General features: G+C 45.2%; 1 protein-coding gene across 1 annotated transcript in view; it reads right to left on the bottom strand.

Annotated features, from left to right (window-relative positions):
* LOC135919250 (exportin-5-like) overlaps positions 1 to 8929 on the bottom strand; it is a 42158-nt gene extending 33229 nt beyond the window's left edge. The window contains exons 1-7 of the mRNA XM_070521774.1: positions 8668 to 8929; positions 6979 to 7100; positions 5448 to 5520; positions 4697 to 4834; positions 2941 to 3123; positions 1859 to 1894; positions 550 to 735 (exon numbers count right to left, since the gene is read on the bottom strand). Coding sequence (XP_070377875.1) covers positions 550 to 735; positions 1859 to 1894; positions 2941 to 3123; positions 4697 to 4834; positions 5448 to 5520; positions 6979 to 7100; positions 8668 to 8766 — 837 coding nt within the window. The 5' untranslated portion in view covers positions 8767 to 8929. The remainder of the gene's footprint in view (positions 1 to 549; positions 736 to 1858; positions 1895 to 2940; positions 3124 to 4696; positions 4835 to 5447; positions 5521 to 6978; positions 7101 to 8667) is intronic.
* Positions 8930 to 15178: the final 6249 nt, after the last annotated feature.

Below are 15178 nucleotides of genomic sequence, written 5' to 3' on the forward strand. Positions count from 1 at the left end.
CCTGCTTAACAAGAACATGTAGAGACCTGAACATGTAGAAACCTGAGAACAAGAATAAGCTAAATATGTATTCTGTAGCTAACATTCCGTACAAGACATAAAGCAGCAACGTAATTGCTAAATGTCCGTCTGCTCAAAACAAGACAACGGACAATCACAATGCAATAAGTACAGGGACAGTACTCTTGAGCGATCACTTTTGGGAGATTTTGCATGGCTCGGCATCAGATGAGTCGGCGTGTACAGCTGTTTTTTGGTGTTGTGCGAAGCTTAATATCTTCGCACAAGGTCAGGAACATCGTTGGTCATACACCTTGACGCGTCTGGTGCTGAGTTCTGTGAAACCTCGCAAAAGTTGTTGTATCCGCTAAACTGATCGCTCAAGAGCACCACTACAGAGCCTCCGAGCACAGGCAGGCCCTGCATTGGTCCAGCCTTGCCTACAAAAATTCAATTGTCTGTGGAAGAGAAGATGCTTTGTCGTCCTCGCCTTGTCTCCGCAAAAAGCGACGAGCCAAATCTACTGTCAGTCACAACACTGTTTCTGACCTTGCGGGCGAGCACTTGCAGGAGGCACTCGGCAGCCTGGATGCGTAGGTTCCTGTCCGAGAGGAGGAAACAGAAGATGCGGGGCAACAGGCCGCCCGATCCCGTCACCTCGCCCAAAGGGATCCACTCCACAAAGCCCGCCATGGTAAGCAGCGTCGTCTCCGTCAGCTGCCGGTGAAGAGACAGCTGCGCAGGCCAATGTCGCCACGAGTGACGATCAGAGATATAAACACAAATCTAGAACATTGTTGTTGGGCGGGCACCAGCTCTCCGGGAAACGAATATTTAATAATGGGCACTGGTCATGTTTGATGTAGTGGTGTTACTACGAGCTTCAACTGGTGTTCACCCTTTGTGCCCTTGTTTTCTGCACTTGAAAAGCTTCTGTGACAACAATGAACCAACTCACCCGGACTAAGCTACTTCTCTTTAACTGCTTGCCAATGCTTTTGGTGAAGTGGTGGCACTGACAATGAATGAATGAATGAATGAATGAATGAATGAATGAATGAATGAATGCTTTATTTAGACAACACATTGTCTGGGATGTAGGGTTTCCAATAACGATAATCTCCGATAACAAGCCTCAGTAAGACCGAACAGATAAAGCAAAGTAAAGCTTTGGTCCGAATTCTCTTAGGAAAATCGGGAAGTTCGTGGATGACATGGTGGGTAGGGCGACTGCAGATGATGCTGATGTGGTTCACATCTTTAAATCTCCACTTTAACTCCAGATGAGTAAAGAACTCATCTAAAAGACATCTTTTAATTTTTAGCTGACGTTTTAAACATGAACGTGAACAGAGAAATGAAACAAAGGGCTAGTCGATCAGCTCGGCAATCTCTGTGTTTAGAAGGAGAGATGTAAACACAGAGATTGCATCTGGGTAAGGAGCCTCGTGGCAAATTGTGGGGCTTTAATCCACATGGTTGCCCTTCACCCTCCAAGATGGCTGCAATATACAAAGCACTTCAAAGAGAAACCACGAGAAATTCTGCAGACTTTCCCTATGTTTCACAAAACTGCAGTTCCAAGTGCCAACCCTTCTACTGCATCAAATCAGATGTGGGCCTTACATTCACAAACCTTCTCTTATGTAAGTGCCATTTTTGATTGGCCAATGCAGCAGCGATTGCCTCATTGATACACCAATCACTATCAAGAGTGGACCACACCCAAATGTCAGCTAATGAAAACGGTCTTGTGTAACAGAACTTTTACGAAAACATCAGGTCGTGGTTATACGTATCACCAATACCACAAGGAAGCGAACATGCTTGGACAGGTGCGTAGGCAATCAGTACTGACCTCTTGGTTGTTCTCATCTGCTTTCTGGTGGTCCCTCTGCAATGTTTCACATACTGGATTAACAAGGTTGACATAGCAATACCTTTAGAATGCAAGGCAGCATGAGTTTACAAGCACGCACAGACCTGCATTTTACACACATCAATTTCTCAATTTGTGCTCTGGCGAGAGAGGGGCATACTTTCATCAGGGTGGCAACACTGTATATATAAGCTCCTATAGGAAAGTGCACAGTACACAAGGGAGTGTAAGGCATGCGTAATCTACATATAATTGAGTTACATATAAGAAAAAGTATGTTAGATGAACTTCATGGTAAGTTCTACTATTCAAGTACTTATCAGCATAAATTCAAAGGTGAAGAATTATGAAACTACCTCATTGTATTGGTGCATTTCTATGTTCACCTGCATCTGTAACAGTGGTTCAATTCAGATGGTGAAACGCATTTAGAACGCAATTTAGTTGAAAAACAAGAAAAGGCATGCCAGAATTGCTTAAGTACTGTAATAACTGACTGTGAGGTACCGTTATCACTTCAAAATTTTCCTGGGGCAGGCAGAAAATAGGCGTTTCAGCACTGCATTTCACCATTGCAGTCACCATGGAGATTGTATGTAATGATCAGTCAAGTTTGAATTATCCGGCGAGGGCAAATTTCAGCATCAAAATAAGAAGAAATGTTTGGTTCCATAGATATGTGTAGGCGCTGGCCAAAACCTCCAATTGGTCCTCTCAATACTCCAATTGGGGTCAAATTAACTAAAAAATCTAATTAACCGGAGACGATCAACTAAGGTCTACTGCAATAGTAGAATACCCCATTGAAATAAAGCAGGGAGCAGGGCCAACCAAATTTTATGTTTACTTCGTTAGAGATGAAAATTCATAATGTCCGTGTTGACTGTATCGAGGTTTGGCTGTATGTCCCCCAATATATCTGGTGAGGAAATGACAACAATTTCCAAACATCGAGGAAGAAGCAAAAAAAGCTTTACTATAAGAACTGCCCATATCACTAGTCTGGTTTCATGGCTACGTCGTTTTCATGCTGTCATAGATGGCCGCGCTCATCCACTCACCAGGTCACGATACCGAGAGTAGTGAGTGTCAAGCGTGCGCACAAGGAAGCCGCAGATAGCTGACAGGTTTCCCACAAGCGCCTGGTACAGGTCTCGCCTGCGCTGCCCCTGCACCGTCTGAAGGTCCACCACGTCCTCCGCTAGCCGCAGAAAGGTCAGCAGCACCAACTCTTTCTGCGTCTCCTGCATAACGTCGCATGGCATAGCAAGTCACAACTAACGGCCAACAAGGGCATGACACGACTCATGCAGTCTTCGGAAGACAAGAACGAGAGGTACATATTTCACTGAGCTGTCAACGTACGCTGTGCTCAAAGACTTCGATTTGAAAGCTACACCGATGACATGAACAGAAAGCAAATGGCAGTCTATTCATTCAAAGATACCAGTGTGAAATTCAGCTCCAACCTAGACACCATACAGAGCACAAGTCCATGCCTTGGTGATGGGATGAAGTTTGTTGCTGTTTCTTCGTAAATAGCTTAGAAAAACACTTGTACTTTCTGCTGAGCCTGCTGAATAAATGAACGTGGTAAGCATTACCCACCCCAAGTCAAATTTCCTGACATGTTCAGGTTGTCATGAAACAATACACCGTTGACCACACACTTCAAATACGAAACACCACCTGTCTGCGCCCTTCCACAGTTCTTTTTGTGACCTCTCGTCAGCAAATTTGTGATGGGATTCACAAGGTTAAAACTTCCGCATGACATTTTGCTTCAAGTGGGAGAACAAAGCATTTGCAAAGGCACATTGGAGAAAAAAGATCCCATAGAATCATACCTCATTATAAAGAAGTTGCATCAGGCCACGAGACTACCTTTATTATACAGTATCCAATATCCGCTATAAGTATATATTTGTTACAGACTGATACATTTGAGAAACATCTCTGGCTTGTTTCATTAAACTGATAATTCGTTACTACCTAAATTAAAATTAGATACTGTGGTACTATTACATATCATAACCACGATCTGGTTATCAGGCATGCTGCAGGTGGGGGGACTCCAGCTTAATTTTTACCCCCTCGGGTTCTTTAATGTGTACCTAAATCTAAGTACACGAGCATTTTCACAATTCGAGCCTATTGAAATATGGCTGTGAGATCCATGATCTGGATCTCCGCGGGGCAATGCCACAGCCACTGAGCCACTGTGGTGGGTTTCGACAGTTCGTTATATCTGCACTTGTTATATAGAGGTCTGAAATAAAGACACAATGTGTACGTGCAGAGGGGCGGAGGACACTGTACACACAAAGAAACAGCTGTTTCAATGGAAGATACGAAACATCTGCTACATTATTCACATATTTGTGGAACTCATTCTAATGAATTTCAGGGAAATAAAATGAGCCACTTCATGGCTCTTCTCACCTCAGCATGGCATCCATTCAACAGCTCAATAAAGAGATCACATACCTACATGTTTACCCCTCCTCCATCCCTCCTGCACATACTCAGAATACCCTAGTCACTGATGTAAGCATTTCCTGTGTGTAAGTTCACATTTTTCTCGCTTTTGCAATATTTTTATCTGCCTGAACCTTTTGCCACTGCACAATAAGTCTTTAAGTCATAGTTGGAAGCCAGTCCCCATGTCGGCTATTCCATTAGTTGTTTTTCCTGTTCATGCACTGTTTTCTGCATTATACCGTCATGCTACCAGCCAGCCTGGCTGAGGTCCTTTTTGAGCCACATCCTCGTTTCAGTGAGCATACGGTACGCTAACAAAATGTAACAAACACTTACACCGAGTACAGCCAGGTTATTCAGCTCGTCCATGAGCAGCGGCCACTGCTGAGGCCATTCACGCTTGATCATCTCGACGAGTAACTTTGCGAGCGCGTCCTTGATGTGGGCTTGCTCCACGAGAAGGTGGTCCGTGCCCTTTGGGAGAGGAGGTTAGACAGGTTTAGGAAGCAGTGCCCTCGCCCATACTAATACCTACCTATTTTATATAAGAGGACAAACAGTTTTAGTATAGCATTTCGGACATTCACGTTAACACATGCAAAACGGCTGCGGCCCTGCTACATGCATGTCCCCGAGGAGAGTGTTCTAAAATACAGTGTTTACCTTCCCGATGCTTGGCCAACACAAAATGATGTGGCGCTATCTGGTAGACAAAAATCAAAACATTTTTGAAGCAATAGCAGCATCTTTTGTTAGCAGGGTCAAAAGAGACACATGACCTGAATGATAGTGGCAAAACATCACTCATACTTTGTCCTCAAAGTCCAATAGACAAAATGAAAACTGATTTGACTATTTACTTGTTGCTGTTGTAGCACAGAAAAAGGACAGCCTGGGCATGCCACTAGCAACGAAAACCATGCAAAGTGCTCTATGTCAAATCCAAATGGTAGCATGTATACATAACCAGCAAAGATCTATTTTCTATTCTTTACATGTTCAATTTGGACCAGCCATTTTACCATGCATACAAAGACTTTGCAATATAATTTAAATCTCTCTAACAATTGGATGCAAGTGGGCGTACCTCTGCCATCATCTTCATGACACTCTCCTTGATGAACTGTTTGTCAGCAATTGTAATCACATTCCAGCGAAGCCTGCAGAAGGTAAGAATGGTTTACCACTTTAAAGGGACACCAAAGGAGAAAATTACGTGAAGTTAGATCGATAGGTTGTTCGTCTAGAAGTCTATTATTGTTTTCTGTGTGCCAAGATATCATTTTGTTGCGTATACAATTGCTGCTCTCCTCAATTTGAACCCCCCAAGCGAAAAGCGACGAATTGACATAATCTCCACGTGACTTTTCTCAATAGCACTCTCCATTAATCAGCCAGTGCTGATGTCACATGATAGGTACCATAGTCTACAACAGGCAGTGCCACACCGATATTTTCATTTTCATCATTTTCTCGCTTACAAAAGCTCTGCTTTTGCTATGAATGACAAATCTGTTATTACAGAAGGCTAAGCTTTCACTCTAGCTCGACTTACCATTTTCCTTTATATCCTTTTAAGTGCAATCAGGGATTGTACATGGACAGCCAATAAGAGAGCCTGAGTTGCATTCAAGACTGCCTAAGTTCCTTGCTCTTACACTGCAATCAACGAAGTACTGCAGTATAGATGCATTCACAGGAGAAACATGCTAAAAAGTAACAGCAAAAGAAGCTTGAGCTCGTACTCCAGTTCCTCTTTTCCCCCTTTTCAGAGCTTGGTAATATCAAATGCCTACGCACATCTAATTTTTGTAATGAGCTTGGCATTCAAGTGCAGTACATGTATCAATAGGTAAATCCTTTTATGGCTTTCTGATAATTGCAACTATTATAATCCATTACTACAGTGGCTACGGTACTATGCTGCGACGCACAATGTTGTAGGTTCTGTTCACGGCCACCACAACCACATTCCAAATGGAAATACTCTCGCATGGTACGGTTAGGGTGCATTTAGGGTGTGCTGCTATGCTTAGGGTGCTCACGCACTTGATCTAAAAAGACCCAGCTATGGCACCTTTCACAGCTCACTGCACAAGAATGTTGGACTGCATAGAAAGCATAGTTTCAGGCAGCAGTGATAAAAAGCAGCCTCTGTGCAGAATTTTGCGTTTAAAAATGAATAATTCCATCATGAAAAGCTAGCAGAAATAGATGTTTTCGATACCAAAAGTGGACAAGAACAGCACGATTACTGCTCAGTGCATATAATGCAGAAGACGGAACACTGGGGACCAGTGCCTCTCCTTGGCCTGGCCTCTGAGATTAGGCGATGCTCGTGGTGTGCTGAAAATCTCGGAGGCCATAGTCTGGGACCTGTGCCATATCAGCTAGCAGTCAGGAGCATGCATCATGGATTAGTCTTGACCCCCTGAGGTTCTTTAATGCGCACCTGAATCTAAGTACTGGAACATTTCCGCGTTTCCATCCCCATTTATAATGCAGCCAGTGTGGCTGGGAATAGAACCCGCAACCGGTGTACTCAGCAGTAGAATGCCATAGCTGCTGAGCCGCTATGGCGAGCACAAATAAATAAGATAAAACACATCAGTGCTCACTTGATACAGTGCTCCACAAGCTGCAGTCCGATGTGGCGCACCACGGCATGGTTACCCTTAGCGGCAAGCACAAAACCACACTTTGCACAGAGTGGCGACTTTTCCTTGAAACCTTCATAAGCCTGGGAGAGAGAGAGAGAGAAAACAAATTTATGACTATTTCCTTTCAAAGTAAGTTAATGGAAAGTGTTAACTTTTCAGAATGTCTGTTGGCTTCATTTGGTTAATACAATAAACCGAGCGCTTCAGTTCCACAATTCTTCTTGTTCATTAGCAAGAGTTGAGAGTGCCAATCAGAAAGACCTTGAGAGCTGAAGATGTGTGCCAGGGGTGATGTCAAATCCTGTGAGAACATTTGAAATGAAATTGCTAGAACGGAGTGTACACAAACAACTCCAGACAAGTGGCAAGGCACGAAGTGGAACAACGGATGAGGAGCTAAATGACGCGACAAATGGCTGGCGAAGAGCAATAAGTCGCAAGGCACCTATGGGATGTGAATCAGTATAGTCTCAACACTGCTTTTTGGCAAACTTACTTTTTTTTTCATGGACCCAAGCGTTTAAAAAATGCTACAGTGGTAACGCTACTTCTATACGAATGTTTCTTAGCTAAGTCAAAAAGAATGAATGTTAGCCTGCACAGCACACTATTACACTAATGTGGGAAAGAGGGATCGAATGGTAAAACTGAGGGTGATAGGGTTATGCCAGAAAATGCAGGCATGATGTTTAGGGCAGAGTACTCAAGAGCATTGTGATGTAAGGAGAGCCCATAAACACTTTCCAGTCATCCCTGTTCAATGACAGTGCATATATATATATATATATATATATATATATATATATATATATATATATATATATATATATATATATATATATATATATATATATATATATTCCCGAGAATCCTTTGTAGAATAAGAATGAAAGATGTCAATATAGGAGAACCAACTAGACTATTCTTGTTTCTTTTAACAGGGAAAATTATTTTGCCCCTGAATGATGCCCATTCATCCTAACTAGAAGTCCACCTCGTTCCGAAGTGCCTAAGCACACTTGGCTGATGCCACGACAAAGTTTATGCGCACTTCGGCTTTCCTTTGCTATATACCAGCGTGCTAGCCGGCTGAGTTAGAGCGTAGACTTCAAGTTCGATTTGCAGAACCAGGGAGAACTACTCAACTGCGATGGCCCTTGTCAAACCCCATGCTTTCCTTTTAGCCGTACGGCTGCAAGCACGTGGCAAGCGTAGAACCTCTTCAATTGCAACTATATTCGCTACGCCACAGGCCGAGTGGAAAGTGATCGGACAGTTTGTTTGACAGTGAAGCCAGAAAAGCAGTCACGGTTGTAAATTAAATTCGTCTTTCTGCAAAAACAAAACACTCGCAGGCCGAGGAGGGTAGCTGGACAGCCCCGATTGCGCGAATTTCCATGGTCTAGCATTTAGCAACCAGCGATTTGCGCTGTTGCTTGTAAGTAGTTCGCAAGAAAACGCCGGTAAATCTCGTGGCGCGATTGCACCGACTGTTTTTTGCTAGCCGCACGTATCGGCCCAGTAGGCGCTGTTAAACCACGCCGAAGTTTTCCCCCGCGTTTGCGAGAAAAGAACTGCACGGTTCTTTTCTTGCACACAATTTTAATTCGACGACAGCGCGAGAAGAATTAAGCCAGCGAAACTAACGTTGTAAGCCTCCGCTCTCCGTTCGGGCGACGTCGTGGGAGACACGGCCGCTTCCACCCAAGCGATGACGCTCTTGCAGGCTTCGTCAACGTCGGCCATGCTGATGAGAGTTGAATGTTGGCCGATAGTGTGTTCTGCCGGTTCAAAACATCGCTACCGCCAAGGGAAACGCTAAACTCGCTGAACTATGCTCCGTTTTTCTTTACTTTGTGCAACTCAAAAGAGACGCCATTAACAGTGTTGCTTGAACGCGAAGCGAACGTCGCTGTATCGCTTTTCTATCGCATAGAAACGCTGTGCCAGCTGACGCACTACCTTGTCTGGGCTAAAGTCCCAAGATTTCCTCCTTTTAAAAACATATCTAGGGACATTAGCCTGCGGAAACCTTTCTATAATACAATGATTGAGTATCTGCAGGTTCCGTGTGACATCGCCGACAAAATACGATTTGCAGGACTGTCGCAAAACGCATATCCAAGCACTTAGCAATATTTCAGTAATACTTTCTGGCTATTTGCGGTGCCACAGATACTTAAGTTGTGCAAGTTCATACAGTGCTTAAGCATTTTAGCGGTGACATCCAATGACCGATCCGAGATTGAATTAAACGCTCCAACATGAAGAGTTTGGGGTCTTCACCTCTTCCGGCGTGTCCTGTCGGAAAAATTCGTGTTCTTTGGCGTTTATTCGCGCCACAAGAATTTCTATTACTTAAGAGAACGATGAGCATAACTTGCATCACTTCCGAGGTTAGGCCCTGACCGCCCGTGGAACGCTGAAACAACTCGGAGGCGACGTGCTGGGACTTACGTCGTATTCGCTAACCGCCAGGTGCATGCACGCGTCATCTGCTTAGGTGCTGTTTAGAGCATAGGTCGTGGTTTAGAGCACGACCTTATACAGTAGGTCATGGTTTAGATGTTGCCAATAGGAAACTCACACATTTACCAGTCCTGCAGCTTTGCCAAGACTGTTTCAGTGATTTCAGTGGATACTGATTTATAGCCAATACATAGCTAAAGTAAAATTTCGTTACAGCGCCACCAAATGCTTAATTTCTACTTGGTTCATGGCTGGGAGCAAGCTACTGCCCCGGCAAAAACAAACAAACATGCAGGTCTGACAGCGTAGAAACATTACTCGAGGAGAATCTCGAGGTACCCTTACAGGCTGATATTGTGATGGTGACAGTTAGGACACCGCGAGAAGCTAGAGGGATCAACGTGATGCTCATTCACGACGCAACTGATTATGCCCAATTAATTTGGCAAATTAGTTCAACACGATGGCACAGAGGAATTCTTGAGCAAGCGCGAAACGTCGGTTTTTAGATAGCATACAGATTTTCGAAGTTCCAGCAAGCAAGGATGTTACGCACAGAGTAACCCACAAATAAGTGCAAAATGAAATGGCTTGAATCATGAAGATTCAATGTCTTTCTTTTGTACAGGTGCCTTTCGGATGTATTGCTTGGGTGCACCTTAAACAGTGAACTACTTTTCCTTCATGAATTCTGGCAAGGTGCACTTCTGATATAAGACGAGCAGATTCTCATGGTCCGCTTAAGTTCCTTCTGACGAAAATCTACCGCATTAGGTGATCTTTTCCTTTATCTTTTTTCAATATCACCAGAGAAACGCGTCTGTGAATACCTTTTCTTGGTACTACTGGTGGCACATGTTGGGGAGCAGCAATACCCATTCCTCTGCATGTCACAATTTTTCATACACCGAAAACAGTCACTCGCTGGTGTCAGCAGGTGTCTATTCACAGGCTGAATCTACAGGGGGAACCGCACGCGTATACCTACGCCAGCAATCACACGGACCTTCCTTTTGGCATAAAATTTCATCATGCTCATATCTTTCAACCTGCACTTGTGGCAGTGAAAATTGCTGCTGGTTGATGGGCTTACAGTCCTCTTTCAAAGGGGATGACGTGAAAGGTGCCTCTTCAGACGCTTTCGTTCGTGGGGGACCTCTCTGAATTCCTTGGTATCGAAATTGTCTCGCTCCTTCGAAAGCCAGGGTTTTAACCCAGTTCATCATTGAAGCATCCTGCAGCTGCTTGTACAAAAGTATACTTTATAACGAGGATGCAAAAAGCATTTACAACCTTGCTACTTGGTCAAATTTGTAGTTTGGAAACCATGTTCTTAGGCACTTAACCAGATTAGCAGCAGACCCCTGATCTCTGCAGTGCTATGTTTTCCTGGATGCTACTCCGCCGCTCACCGAGCCAGGCGCAGGTGAAGACAACGGAATTGTGGTGTCATGCGGTGCCTTGTCCCGGAAGCAGGGCGTATGGTCATTACTGTATATGGTGAGCGCGGTCAGATAATATTGCCACCGTAACGGTTTTTCGTCGCGGTTTTCCGCGTTTTAGTGAATGTAGTTGCCTACGTGTCCGGTAAGAGCTCTCACGAAAATCTGAACCCATGTACAGCAGTTTTTTTTTTCTTACGTAAAGCGTTTGCTCAATCACCAGTGTTTCCAGAACGCATCACTTTGTGTTCTACGTGTCATTTTGTTTCCCAATTTGCTGCGTTGTAACTCTGAAAGTCCGCATTGTTTGCCATGCCACCTTCTAAGGATTAGGTGTGGAAGTATTCTGGCCACTTGCAGCAAGTTTAGCTCGTTGAAACTTAGCCAGTGTACTACTGTGCCAAAGGAAAACCGTAGTACATTTTCTAGGTGCACAAAAATGAAGGAGTGTTCAGATTTATTTCAGGACACGGAGAGTACACTTGCACAAAAAACAAAACAAAATACAAATGAGAATTGAGTAAAATTAGTATCACAATTAATTATTAATTGGTTTGCCTAACTCTCCACGTCTGAAAACTCCCTCCGACATATCAAAAATGCTAATTTGGGCTTTGCGCTAAGCCTACAGCGCTTGAACCGGAATACTGAGCTACCAAATCTAGCGTATTAATAATAATAATAAAAAAGATTGTTGGGATTTGTGGGGTTAAATCGCGGTCAACAGCGTGAGCTTCTCTAAAAAATCACCGCTCAAGCACTCCGTACAGATAGTTAACCAGCGAAGCTGAAACGTGCGGCCCTGGTGTTTATCACTGGGTTAATACCGACAGTTCATTAAATGACGATTTGGTAGGTTGCCGGATCCTGGTACGCCGTTGCTGCTTGCGCTCGGCTGCACGAACCTGTTGGTATGCCCGGGCTGCAGCATCGGTACAGCGTAGACGAGCTCTCTCCTGATTCTGCTCGCGGCGTTGCTGATCGAAAGCTGCCTGCTCCTCAGGAGTACGTACGACGCGTGGCCTACCCATTTCGCAGCCGGAGGGAAGCTGCTGCGCGGGCGCTCGGCTGCGACGGAGGAGAGCAACGACGTCACTACTGGCGCATCCAATCGCGCGCCTCTCTTCCTCTCTTTTATTTTCTTTCGCCCATGCGCGTGGGTTTGCGGCGGAGGAGTTTTTGGCGTACAGGCGACAGACGGACGGAGGAATCGCCTAGCAATATACAGCCTCCCTGTAAAATTGTCCCGCGTTTGTACACCTTCGCGTTTATTCCGCTGCCTCTGTTGCAAGATGACTCGTGCTGAGCACCACACATACACACAGCTGCTTTCTGTACCCATTGCTTGCTACACCGCGACAGCGCACAGCGCATGCGTGTCTGTGCTGCTCGCTGGCCACTATAAACACTTGCACTGTCAGATGCAGCTTTATGCCCCGTAGCTGCACAATGGGCTCTACGAAGGACACCGCATGGGGAGAAATTGCGGATTAACATAAGCGAACTGTGGGTACCTGTGGGCTGTACAGCTTGGCGCCAACTCGAATTTCCATTTTCAAATATACACTCTTAAAAAAATTTACACCCTTTGGGGCTTATCTTGTCCCACAACAATAATCGTCATCTGTCTTGCCCGCGTTTCCTTTCTTTAACGCTGCGAGCCCAGTACTTCCCAGTCACGAACGGCACGCGCGTTATAAGTGTGACGCAGCATTCTCGACAGGAAAGTAGCGAGCGCCGAGTTTTCAAGAAAGGAAACGCAAGCTAGGCAGATGACGATTATTGTTGTGGGACAAATATACACCCCAAAGGGTGCAACCGTTTTAAGAGTGTATGCTAAACACAGGGATGGTCTCATCAAACAACCAGTGAGCTTATTTGAATGAATTTGGAAGAAGCTTGATTTACATGCCTTCGTAGCTTTTACAAAAGTTGCCAGAAATCAGTAAGTTTCAAGAGTATTGAAGCGCAACATGTACAAATATGTAATTTTACACCCAAAAAACATGATACCAACGTTCTGAAACCGGAATCTGTTTGAGCATCTGAAGTGGCCAAAATTTTACGCACGAGTTAACAACTTGCGCAAGTCATCAAATTGCTTACGATGTTTCTGCAGACGTCCTGAATTACTCGCAATGTCAACTTTAGATGTTCTAAATAGGCCTCATGCGCCGCGTAGCTTGAACGGAGCTGTACTAACCGGTTGTCTCGAAGCTATAACTCCTACACGGCGTAAATTAGGACACTTTCTAGGAAACCACGCTGGCACCGCGTTAATTTGCATTATAGCTTAAAAAAAGAAAGACAGTGATATACAGAAACATCGAGCAGGTTCTGCCACATATCATATTTACTGGAATTATAAGTCACGGGGAAAAAAGCCTCAAAGGGAGAGCAATTGGACCAGAGTGGCACTATAGGCCCGATAAGAAAACGAGAGAAAAAAAGAGAGAGAGAGAGAGAGAGAGAGAGAGAGAGAGAGAGAGAGAGAGATACGAAGGGGGGGGGTTACGAGTCCAAACCGCAATTTTATTATGAGGCAAGTCGTATAGGGGGAGACCCCGGAGTAATTTTTAACCAGCTGGGGTTTAACGTGCGCCCAATAGACGGTACTCGAGCGTTTTCACGTGTATACCGGCTCAGACTGACAGATATTTCACTGATTAGAACCGGACATAACTCAGAACGATATAAAAATATACTCCCTCCTTATGATAGCCGCATAATACACTAAACAGTTTGCCTTGCACCGATTCATCTTGTTTCCCGTATACCTCGAGGTGCTTCTCCATGCATACGGTAGTATGCATTCTTCTGCTGGTGCTATGCCTTGGAATATATTCCTCCACCTGCAGATGACATCGCTACTTGTGAAAACGTCCCTGCAGAGAAAGAAATCATCGTGAATTAAATGCAGGCGCGAACAGCAAGGGTGTCCCTTACGCGCTCAGGAACAACGTGTATAAAAAGCTCCAAACAGCCGCAGAAAATCGCTCTCCCCAATTTCCACCCGGCAGCGAGATCATCGCCCGCATCCCGAAGAGCTTACCATTGTGCAAAATCCGCTGTGTACAGTTTCATTAACCTTATTCCTCGACGCGATCGCTATCCGACATAAAAAGAAAGAAACTAATTCATTGGGGGGAGGGGGGGGGAGGTTTCAGTTCCCCGACGTACGCAAAAGGATGCAATGCGTGCCGTTGGTCAACACGTTTTTTTTTTTTTCTCTCGCCACCCTCGGTTTCTCCTCTGAAACCGAAAGAAAAGGTGAAAGAAAAAAGACGGAAGGAGTTGGCGACCACGGATCAGCAACGTCGACGGTTGGGCGAATCGAGGCGACGTGTAAAGCAGCGCACGGTATAGTCGGCACATTTTATATAAGAAAAATCTTGTCCGTCAATTCTGTTTATTTGCGCCGATGGTAAAGCGCGCTGCTTCGCGCGTTATGGCGATCGCATAATCGCTGCAGACGCCGACGAAACGGACCTATCTGCAGGCTAGCCCAGGGACCTTTCGGCGCCAAAAGCCTTTCGTCTAGGCACCGGCGGGTCGTAATCTGATACCCGAGCCAATCCGAGCAGAGGATTTCGGGTAATTCCAGAACCAGAGCGTCCCCGCGCCTCAGCCTTCGCGGTTCAAAGCTGTGGTATAGTACCTAGACAACCTGTCTAGGGAGAACTGTTTGAACCGCGAAAGCCGGCGTCAACCGACTGCCAGTTCAGTGGGTCAGTTTCTGCGGTTGGTCCACGTTGGTCTCTGCTGGACGAAGACACTTGATAGACGTGAGCATACTTACGCGCGCTATTGTGCGCGTCTGCGTCACTAGAATTTGTGCGACTGGTTCCCGGGAAGACGTTCGTTTAGACAGCGAAGACTGAAAAATGGGCTCGCGTGCTTGTGGAGATAATTGGTCTTCGTCGCGGTTGAGACTGTGTTTGTCGGTTGATCAACTCGAGTCGGCTCGCTGTGCAGTCGATCGTGAAGCTCTCGGCGGCTGTCTCAAGCCCGAAATTTTCCGGTGACCGGCCACAGTAACCGTCTCCGAGCTATGGTGGACATCGAGACGGTTAGGACGAGGAGTTAGTGAGTGAAGGGGCCCGCAATCGCAAACAGGAATGGCGGAGTGTTTTGGCGGGAAAAGAAACTGGCGCCGAGAAACGTACTTCTACTCACCGATATCCCGCGCTTCCTTTGGAAGTATATATACTGGCGTGATCGATGTGTTTCTTTGGAGAGACTTGGAC

The sequence above is a fragment of the Dermacentor albipictus genome, chromosome 7, assembly GCF_038994185.2.
Source record: "Dermacentor albipictus isolate Rhodes 1998 colony chromosome 7, USDA_Dalb.pri_finalv2, whole genome shotgun sequence".
NCBI lineage: Eukaryota > Metazoa > Arthropoda > Arachnida > Ixodida > Ixodidae > Dermacentor > Dermacentor albipictus.